This window comes from Mauremys reevesii, linkage group 14 (genome assembly GCF_016161935.1).
Source record: "Mauremys reevesii isolate NIE-2019 linkage group 14, ASM1616193v1, whole genome shotgun sequence".
NCBI lineage: Eukaryota > Metazoa > Chordata > Testudines > Geoemydidae > Mauremys > Mauremys reevesii.
This window is the reverse complement of record NC_052636.1, coordinates 24,405,321-24,416,625: the sequence shown is the minus strand read 5'-3', so window position 1 is coordinate 24,416,625 and position 11,305 is coordinate 24,405,321. Positions and strand designations below refer to the sequence as shown.

The window sequence follows — 11,305 nt, the reverse complement described above, 5'->3', positions numbered from 1 at the left end:
ACAAGAAGTTCTCAAGGTGCCGGGAGGTGGTGCTGGCTGAGAGTAATGGGAAGAAGGGGAGGGGAGTGTGGGGGAAGGGCACCCAGGAAGTGGGGTGGGTGGGTCAGTGGGAGGGAGGAGAGGTTTGGGGATTTGGAGCTGTGGGGGATCCCAGACCTTTAACCCCAAATCCCTACCGAAGCCTTGTTGCGTTAGAGCCTCCACTCCAGTTTTATTTCTGTTCAGTTTCACTTTATTATACATTTTTCCCCAAATATTATTATTTTAACTCTTGACCTCCTCTCCCACTCATTACCCTCCTCACATAACCTCCCCATCTCCTATGCACAGCGACCCCGGCCACCGATCCTGAGTCCTTGCTGCATCCTCCCTCCTATAGCAGGGCCCCTACCCAGGCACAAATGGGCACTTCGTCGATGATGTCACAGGCTGGTATAGTCTGTACAATTTTTACACCTATAAGATTACATATTCCGAAGCCCTTCACACCAGTCGGGCTTATCTCTATACGCCGATACAGTCTGTTCCCTTCCCAGCTCTGATGCCGCAGAGCCTGGCCTGTGTCCCTGTTCCCGTTCTCCCCCTAACCAACATTCGACATTCATGGGGCCTCATCTGGAGCACTGTGTCCAGTTTTGGGCCCAACACTATAAGAAGGATGTGGAAAATTGGAAAGCATCCAGCGGGGGGCAACAAAAATGGTTAGGGGACTGGAACACGTGACTTCTGAGGAGAGGCTGAGGGAACTGGGATTATTTAGTCTGCAGAAGAGAAGAATGAGGGGGGATTTGATAGCTGCTTTCAACTATCTGAAAGGGGGTTCCAAAGAGGATGGATCTAGAGGTACGTCTTCACTACCCGCCGGATCGGCGGGTAGCAATCGATTTCTCGGAGTTCGATATATCGCGTCTCATCTAGACGTGATATATTGAACTCCGAACGCGCTCCTGTCGACTCCGGAACTCCACCACCGCGAACGGCGGTGGCGGAGTCGACGGGGGAGCCGCGGACGTCGATCCCGCGGTGTGAGGACGGGTAAGTAATTCGAACTAAGGTATTCGACTTCAGCTACGCTATTCGCGTATTCGAATACCCCTCCCCCCCCCAGTGTAGACCAGGCCTAGACTGTTCTCAGTGGTAGCAGATGACAGAATAAAGAGTAATGATTTCAAGTTGCAATGGGAGAGGTTTAGGTTGGATATTAGGAAACACTATTTCACTAGGAGGGTGGTGAAGCCCTGGGATGAGTTCCCCACGGAGGTGGTGGAATCTCCTTCCTTAGAGGTTTTTAAGGTCAGGCTTGACAAAGCCTTGGCTGGGATGATATAGTTGGGGATTGGTCCTGCTTTGAGCAGGGGTGGGACTAGATACCTCCTGAGGTCCCTTCCAACCCTGATATTCTATTATTCCAATTTCCTTCCCCCCTCCAGTTTGACCCCATTTATAGAGTAATAGTCTCAGCTATACCTTAACCAATCATTGTGCTGAAATTTAACTAACCAATTCTAACATATTGTGACATAATTCTCTAACCCAGGCGTCGGCCCCCTTTCAGAAGTGGTGTGCTGAGTCTTCATTTATTCACTCTAATTTAAGATTTCATGTGCCAATAATACATTTTAACGTTTTTAGAAAGTCTCTTTCTATAAGTCTATAATACATAATTGAACTATTGTATGTAAAGTCAGTAAGGTTTTTAAAATGTTTAAGAAGCTTCGTTTAAAATTAATTAAAAATGCAGAGCCTTCTGGACCGGTGGCCAGGACCTGGGCAGTGTGAGTGCCACTGAAAATCAGCTCGTGTGCCGCCATAGGTTGCCTACTCCTGCTCTAACCAATTATAAACCACTACCCTAATTAACTTACACCTGGCAACATTAATTATACAGGAGAGAGAAACAATTAGAGAACCAGACCGATTAACAATGTAAAAGTGGTGGCCATAAAGATAAAGCAATACAGAAATGAGGGTTTCACAACCACAACCATAGATAAGTGATTTCTTGCCATACAGAATGCTATCAAATTAAGGTTTCTTTAACCATCTTAAGATCCAGACAGGACTGTCTTCCTAACAGCCCAGTAGCACCTTATTTCAATGTGACTGGTTTGGGATGTGAGGATGTGACCCTTCGCTTCCCAGCTTATGGCTGCCCCTGCTGCTTAGCCAAAGGCCTTAGCCTAAGAACAAGGCCTCAGGCTGTCCTAGTGAGAGAAGGCCCAGACACAGGCACACTGTGATTTTGATTCTTTGTTTTCATACTCCTGTAACTAGCTAACTGATAAAAATACACCTAAGTGTGTGGGGAAGGCTTTGCAGGCAGGCCTGAATATCGCCATTCTAACAGAGGGTTCTACCCCTTCCCCCATGCTGTGTCTGTCTTGTCTATTTAGACTGTAAATTCTTCAGAGCACGGGCCATCTACTATTCTGCATTTGTACTGTGCCTAGCACAATGGAGACACACTGTTAGTTGGTCCTTAGGCACTTAGGTAATGCGTATGATTAATAATAATAATAACTCTCCTGCCACTTGGAGCCAAGGAAGCTGGTCTTGGGATGTTACTGCTTAAAAATGATCTGAGCTTAAAACCATGGACTATTCTTTGTGACAAGTATCCCACAAATTCCACCGACCTCCCTTGTTTTCTTTGTCTGGCATAGGGTTTCTAAATTCCAAACCTGATGTGGTCTCACAGCTTGAACGAGGGGAAGAGCCGTGGGTCCTGGACCTCCAGGGTTCTGAGAAAGAAGTGCTTCCAAGAGCTGCCTGCACAGGTGAGGACTTGGTTAAAGCAAGTCAAAAACTGTCCGTGAATACAGGAAACATTCGGGATGCCCTACAAAGACCTTGTGAGCTCTCCAAGTTCAGGATTGTTCCCTGCAGATGTGGAATAATTAGGCAGATGTCACTCATGGCTTCCCACCTATCCTGACTAACAACTGGCAGCAGATCCCTACCTGATCCCACTTTCCCCCCTCCATGTTCTGGTGAAATGCAGACCAAAACTGATCCCTTCCTCTCTCCTCTGGGGAAAATCAGCTCCTGATAGGTTTGATCTCTCCTGCACATATTTTGGTTTGTTCATCCCTTTTAAAATTCCTGTCTCTGAGATTTCCTTTCTCTCAGGCACAGGGAGTGACCTATGTCTGGATTCTCTCTGTCTCCCATCAGGTGATAGGATGGCGCGTGAGAATGAGATGCAGAAACCCCAGCAGGAAGATGCTGAGCAAGGAGCACCACATGGGACGTTATCAGGAAGACCCAAAGGGAATGTTTCCAGGAGTTGTGCACTCCAAGAAACAGTAAAAGCCTCAGAGACTCAGCAGAGGCCAGAGGAGAACTTCAGTAGCCTCTCAGACCTTATTACAGGTGAGAGAATCAACTTGGAAGAGACAAACTACACATGCCATGAGTGCGGGGAAAGCTTCAGTCAGCGCTCAAGCCTTATCACACATCAGAGAATCCACACAGGGGAGACGCCCTACACGTGCGCTGAGTGCGGGAAAAGCTTCACTTGGCGCTCAAACCTTATCACACATCAGAGAATCCACACAGGGGAGACGCCCTACACGTGCTCTGAGTGCGGGAAAAGCTTCAGTTGGCGCTCAGTCCTTATCAGACATCAGAGAATCCACACAGGGGAGACGCCCTACACGTGCGCTGAGTGCGGGAAAAGCTTCAGTCGGCGCCCAAACCTTATCACACACCAGAGAATCCACATAGGGGAGACGCCCTACACGTGCGCTGAGTGCGGGAAAAGCTTCAGTTGGCGCTCCAGTCTTATCAGACATCAGAGAATCCACACAGGGGAGACGCCCTACACGTGTGCTGAGTGTGGGAAAAGCTTCAGTCGGCGCTCACGCCTTATCAGACATCAGAGAATCCACACAGGGGAGACGCCCTACACATGCGCTGAGTGCGGGAAAAGCTTCAGTCAGCGCTCAAACCTTATCACACATCAGAGAATCCACACAGGAGAGACACCCTACACATGCGCTGAGTGCAGGAAAAGCTTCAATCAGCTCTCAATCCTTATCAGACATCAGAGAATCCACACAGGAGAGCAGCCTTACACGTGCGCTGAGTGCGGGAAATACTTCAGTCGGCGCTCAAGCCTTGTCACACATCAGAGAATCCACACCGGTGAGAAGCCCTACACGTGCGCTGAGTGCGGGAAAAGTTTCATTGAGCACTCAGACTTTGTCAGACATCGTAGAATCCACAGTGGAGAGAGACCCTACACATGCTCTGCATTTGGGAAAAGCTTCAATCAAATGTCATTCCCTATTAGAGATCAGAAAATCCAAATCGGAGAGAACTGTAAGAAATGCCTTTATTAGGGCTTCCCAAGGATTTGTTTTAAAAAAAATCAAATTTGCTAATTCCAATATAGTGATCTTTGCACCATCTTCACTGTGGTCTCTCAGCTCTGCCGGATGAGTTGCCTGCTTCTGCCTTTTGCAGCTCACCCTTCTTTGGGGTCAGTCCTGTGATCTTTTCTATCAGCTCCTTTCCTTTTGACTTGTAGGAGCGTGTGTCCCTCCAGCCAGGAATTTCATCAGCTCCAGGTGGGGGAGAGAGGGTTGATGCCAACAAGCTACCCTGAGGCAAAAGTTACCTGTGCCTTACATCCACTAGGACTGTACATGGAATTGGGTGCTCAAGTTAGTGATTTTGGTGTAAAAAGACAATTATAGTTGTAGAGCAGAAGCAGCCCAGGGAGTGAACCTAACAGACAATGATCAAGTGATCTCTCTCCTGCCATCCATCTCCATCCTCTGACAAACAGAGGCTAGGGACACCATTCCTTACCCATCCTGGCTAATAGCCATTAATGGACTTAACCTCCATGAATTTATCCAGTTTTCTTTTAAACCCTGTTATAGTCCTAGCCTTCACAACCTCTTCAGGCAAGGAGTTCCACAAGTTGACTGTGCGCTGTGTGAAGAAGAACTTCCTTTTATTTGTTTTAAACCAGCTGCCTATTAATTTCATTTGGTGGCCCCTAGTTCTTGTATTATGGGAGTAAGTAAATAACTTTTCCTTATCTACTTTCTCCACATCACTCATGATTTTATATACCTCTATCATATTCCCTCTTAGTCTCCTCTTTTCCAAGCTGAAAAGCCCTAGCCTCTTTAATCTCTCCTCATATGGGACCCGTTCCAAACCCCTAATCATTTTAATTGCCCTTCTCTGAACCTTTTCTAATGCCAGTATATCTTTTTTGAGATGAGGAGACCACATCTGTACATAGAATTCAAGATGTGGGCATACCATGGAGTTATATAAGGGTAATAATATAGTCAGTCTTATTCTCTATCCCCTTTTTAATGATTCCTAACACCCTGTTTGCTTTTTTGACCGCCTCTGCACACTGCGTGGGCATCTTCAGAGAACTATCCATGATGACTCCAAGATCTTTTTCCTGATTTGTTGTAACTAAATTAGTCCCGATCATATTTTATGTATAATTGGAGTTATTTTTTCCAATATGCATTACTTTACATTTATCCACATTAAATTTCATGTGCCATTTTGTTGCCCAATCACTTAGTTTTGTGAGATCTTTATTAAGTTCTTCACAGTCTGCTTTGGTCTTAACTATCTTGAGCAGTTTAGTATCATCTGCAAACTTTGCCACCTCACTTTTTACCCCTTTCTCCAGATCGTTTATGAATAAGGTGAATAGGATTGGTCCTAGGACTGACCCTTGGGGAACACCACTAGTTACCCCTCTCCATTCTGAGAATTTACCATTAATTCCTACCCTTTGTTTCCTGTCTTTTAACCAGTTCTCAGTCCTTGAAAGGACCTTCCCTTTTATCCCATGACAGCTTAATTTATGTAAGAGCCTTTGGCGAGGGACCTTGTCAAAGGCTTTCTAGAAATCTAAGTACACTCTGTCCACTGGATCCCCCTTGTCCACATGTTTGTTAACCCCCTCAAAGAACTCTAATAGATTAGTAAGACATGATTTCCCTTTACGGAAACTGTGTTGACTTTTGCCCAACAATTTATGTTCTTCTATGTGTCTGGCAATTTTATTCTTTACTATTGTTTCAACTAATTTGCCCGGTACCGATGTTAGACTTACTGGTCTGTAATTGCCGGGATCACCTCTAGAGCCCTTTTTAAATATTGGTGTTACATTAGCTAACTTCCAGTCATTGGGTACCGAAGCCGATTCAAAGGACAGGTTACAAACCATAGTTAATAGTTCCGCAACTTCACATTTGAGTTCTTTCACAACTCTTGGGTGAATGCCATCTGGTCCTGGTGACTTGTTAATGTTGAGTTTATCAATTAATTCCAAAACCTCCTCTAGTGACACTTCAGTCTGTGACAGTTCCTCAGATTTGTCACCTACAATTGGGCAATGTTTATGCTCCTTTCTAGGATTTGACTTCCACTTTTTAAAGGAAGTCTTTTTGTCTCTCACTGCTTCTTTTACATGTTTGTTAAGCCCCGGTGGGTCTTTTTTAGTTCTTTTACTGTGTTTCTTAAATTGGGGTATACATTTAAGTTGGGCCTCTAATATTGTGTTTTTGAAAAGTGTCCATGCAGCTTGCAGGGATTTCACTCTAGTCACTGTACCTTTTAATTTCTGTTTAACTAACCCCCTCATTTTTGTATAGTTCTCCTTTTTTAAATCAAATGCCACAGTGTTGGGCTGTTGAGATGTTCTTCCCACCACAGAGATGTTAAATGTTATTATATTATGCCGTTTATTTAGAGCAACTGCAGTTATTCAGGAGAGTACAGACAGGCAGAGTTTCCCCTCCCGAGGTAGGTCTCGGTTAGATAAACAATTAAGGCAAGCATTTATACCTTTTGTGACATACAGTAAGGAGCAACAACTGTATTTTGTTTGTACATATTCTTTTCTGATAGCTTACTTCTCTCAGCAATTTCTGCTACAATCTGCATTCTATTCTTATCTAACACAAGGTTGAAAACCAGCATCTCTTACAGTTCTTTTCCGCTCGCCCACGCCCTGCTTGGAAGTCTCCCGTTATTAGCTGTTAGTTAGCCTGGTAAATATCAAGTCCCTGAGAAAACACAGTTATACGAAGCAAAAGAAAATCACAAACAGAAATGTCATTGGAAATTCAAAAATTAAAAAGGAAAATGCAATTCCCATCACTTCATTGTATCTGGGCCATTCCTGTATCGAGAGTAACCGCTAAGGGCCCTGTGTGCTTAAGGGAAACCTGGAGGAACTCATAGCAGAGCCTGAACATGAAACTCAACTGCTCCCAGGTGCCGCAGTAAAACCCTTTCCCTGCTGTGATGTTGATGATTTTATGAAAATATGCTAATGAGTGTGAATATAATGTAACTGGAACATGCTTCATGCAAAAGGTCTCTTGTGCAGTATCATTACAAAGCTTATTATCTACTGTGTGTGTTCAGCCTATTTGTATGAACCGATCATTCCTGTATCTGAAGCTAGAAATATGAACTATAACTCTGAGGTCCGCAAAGTGTGGGCCATTAATAGTGGTTTGGACTCTTGATGGCTCCCATTAACCAGGACAATTGACTGGAGATGGCTCTGTCCTACACCATCTGTGAGTCAGGCCAGGAACAATGAAGGCTTGGGGTCTCACAGGGCATGTGACCATGTCACCTGGTACAGGAATCCATCTTAAACCTGGGTCTTTTCCCCAGGAGAGAGACAAAAGATTCCTGCCTTGTACCAAAGCTGTTTAAGGGGGTGGAACAGAAGAAAGGTGGCTGCAGTCATGAGAAATCCCCTAGCTACCACCTGAGCTGGAACAAGGACTATACCAGGTGAAAAGATTGGGCTCAGACAAGAAATAAGTCTAGTCTGCAAAAGAAACTTATTGGAAGATCTCTGAGGGTGAGATTTTATCTGTATTGAGTTTCATACTGTATTAGTCTTAGACTTGCATGTTTTTGTTTTATTTTGCTCTATGGAGAATACAAACGCCACAGAGTAGGAAAAGTTAATGCCTTAGAAAAATCTGTGTGTGTTAGAGTGTCTAGGAACCACTCTCCTATAGCTTCTTTTCTCTGATTTCCTTTAGAAAATCTGAAGCAGGGAGCAGAAAACCATTGTCTTTTCTGAGGTGTGAGCTCAGGACCTACTGAGTATGAGACTGACATGCTGCCAACTATGCTAAGAAGGCCCAGGAAAATGTTTAGGCTCAGTGCATATAGGATCCTCCTACAGCAGTGACTGGAGCAGGGAAGGAACTGGAAGAAGCAGAGATCTGGTGCCCACAGACCTGTCCTGGCATCTTTCTCAGCAGCAAAGAAATCAATTTGCCCTTCCAGTGAACAATCTGCTGGAACTAATGGCAGCACAGGGGGGATGTTTCTAAAGTATGCACCCACCTCTACATTTTAAAACTTACTCTCCTTTTTCTAGTGTAGCACTTTGTATATGAATTAGGCAAAACAAACTACACAGGTAAGAGAAACAAGGGCTTGAGAGAAAACTTGAAATCATAACCCCAACAGATGGCCCCTCTGCACTAACCAGTTGCACCCCTAAAGATGTTTTTTAAACAGATTTGGGAAGCAGGCAGTTATCAGTCTCTGTGGTTCATACCTTTGCCTGGTAATTGAAAGGCTGCTGGTTCAAACTTAACTCAAGATGCAGCTTTTCAGTGATGAGACTCCAGTGCATTTTAACAGGAAGAAAATCTCTATTCTGGCTTTGCCCCATTTGACTCCTTCTGCCCATCTTCTCCCCCTCCCCCAGTCTCTTTCCTTCCCCACTGGGGCCATGCAGAGAGGAGCCCCAGTCAGTCTCTGTCACAGAGTCTGTATCCCATAAAGGGAGGGAAGGTTTACTTTAAAACATTGATAATGGGGAGGGGAGTGGTGCGTGGTTAGGGGGAGACAGGATGGAGAACTAACAGTGGGGCACAGAGAGATTCCCCCAGATTGGGGAGATCCCCTGCTGCCCCCCATCAGCCAGCTGTGAGAAGAACAACTGTGGGGGTGGGGGGGTCTCCACATGCTGCCCCCGCCCCAACTGCCAACTGTGGCAATGGGAGCTGCGGGGGTGGAGTCTGTGGGCAGCAGTGCGCAGAGACGCCCCCGGCCCTCCAGCTTAGGGGCTGCGGGTTGCTTTCGGGAGATGCCTGAGGTAAATGCTGCACCCCTCACCCTCTCCTGCAACCCCAGCCCAGACCCCACACCTGCACCCAACCTCCCTCCAAGAGCCTGCCCCCCCACAGTGCCTACTTCACCACAACCCCCTGACTGAGCCCAGACCCTGCACCCAAACTCTCCCAGAGCCCAACCCCTCTCCCTCCCACACCCAAACTCCTTCCCAGAGCCTTACACAGGTGTGTGGGGCAGGACTTGGTCCCATTCTGGGCACCACCAAAAATTATACAAACCTCCTGCCCAACCGTCTGCTGATGCACCTCAGCCCACACCCATGCAGGGTTTGAAGCTTTCGTTGCTTAAATTCCAGGATGCGGAGGGATTTCAGCTCCCCTTTGCCCAGAGGGAACCTTCACCCCACTCCTAACCAGGTTCTTGTCCATGGGATCACTGTAGGGGGGCTGGGTCCCTCGGTGTCTTTTCTCTGTCTAGGTGCAATAACTGGGGGCATCTGAGCACCCAGGACCTTCTGTGGGGCTGCCATTCCCCTTCCCCTTCTGTGGTCCCATCTGCCATTGACTCCAGCCTTTTTTCTATCCATCGTCAGCACCATCCCAAGCCAGCAGCACTCGCCTTAAAAAGACAGAGTCCAGTGGCACCTTACGGACTAACAGACATATTGGAGCATAAGCTTCCGTGGGTGAATCCCACTTTGTGAGATGAATGTAGTGGAAATTTGCAGGGGCAGGTATAAGTATGCAGGCAAGAATCAGTCTAGAGATAACGAGGTTAGTTCAATCAGGGAGGATGAGACCCTCTTCTAGCAGTTGAGGTGTGATCACCAAGGGAGGAGAAACTGCTTTTGTAGTTGGCTAGCCAGGCACAGAATTCCCACTCCATTCATCTGACGGAGTGGGGATTCACCCACGAAAGCTCATGCTCCAATACGTCTGTTAGTCTAGAAGGTGCCACAGGACTCTGTCGCCTTTTACAGAGCCAGACTAACATGGCTTCCCCTCTGATACTCAAAAAGACAGTGTCCCCTGCTGGGAGTAAATCACTGACCTCTCTCTACCCTGCCCCTCTGTTTCCTTGCCTCTCAGTCTGTGCAGATGGGACCTTTCCCTCCAGTGCTGGAGGATTCGCCCTTCTCATCTACCATTGTCCCAAGCAGACAGCGGGTGGGAATCTTAAATGTACCGCGGTGACTTAGGAGCAGAACCCCCCCAGACCTTCCATGCAATTGTCATTTGCTCCTCACTGAGCAGGACTGAAACTGGTGCAGGGAGACTGGTGGGCCACATCCCCTCTGGGCATGAGCAAAGCAGCAGGGTGAAAAAATGATCATGGAGATGCTGGGGATTGAACCCAGGGCCTCATGCACACAAAGCATGTGCTCAACCACTGAGCTACATCCCCTAGCAGGTTGCGTTTGCTATGGGTTACACTCAGAGCCCTCCTGTTTCCAGAGCATCCAGTGACCTATAAGCTTCACAAGAAGCCCGTTCCCCTCTGAGGACCAATCCTGCTCTCCTGGAGGTGACTTGTTCATAGGGTCACTTTTCAGCAGGGCCAGATTCTATGTGTGGGGCACAGAGTGTGGGTGCCCTGGTCTCAGGGTGCAGAGATACACTCAGCCCTCTCCCTGCATTGGGTTGGGGGTGCGGCAATCCCCTACTGCAAGGTCATAGTGGGAGATGCTGTGAGAAGCTCAACACCTCACCCTGGTGGCAGCAGTGGTGTGGGAAGCTCCAGGTATTTCTAGGATCTACTATTTTCACCTGCCTGTGAAGTCCAGCCTTCCCCAGCACATTCACTGCAGTGCAATTGGGTCACTGTTTCCATGGCTGAACAGCAAAGAATGGCTCCCAGTTTCCCTTCTATTGCCAGCAGGATTAGCCTGTGTCAGTGCTTAATGAGGTGGATCTTGTTGTAGATTGTTATTCATTCCCTACCTTGACAATTCACACAGTCCCTTTCCCAGGCAGATTCCCAGCACCTCAGTGATCCTGGTAGCAGGGGTTGGGTCCTGAGATTTTCAGGGTTCTTTTCCCCTCCACCTGGAGTGAACTCAGCTTTTTCCCCATCCCAGACAATCCATGAAATAGCAGCAGCAGCATAAAGAAAGAGGGGAGGGAACATCTCACGGCCAGGGCTGGATGTGCCCAGAGCCCCCTGCTTGTCCATTGTTTCCATGGAATTTGGCCCCCTGCTT

General features: G+C 46.9%; 1 protein-coding gene and 1 non-coding gene across 2 annotated transcripts; one reads left to right on the top strand and one right to left on the bottom strand.

The window, feature by feature from the left end:
• Positions 1 to 3,419: 3,419 nt before the first annotated feature.
• On the top strand, positions 3,420 to 4,154 carry LOC120381678 (zinc finger protein 300-like; the record flags this gene model as incomplete). Its single annotated transcript, XM_039499806.1, has 1 exon — positions 3,420 to 4,154. A coding segment is annotated over one exon (735 nt), but the record flags the coding sequence as incomplete, so codon positions are not given.
• Positions 4,155 to 10,437: 6,283 nt separating this feature from the next.
• TRNAT-UGU lies at positions 10,438 to 10,509 on the bottom strand. The gene has a single exon. It is a non-coding gene; the product is annotated as a tRNA-Thr (tRNA).
• Positions 10,510 to 11,305: the final 796 nt, after the last annotated feature.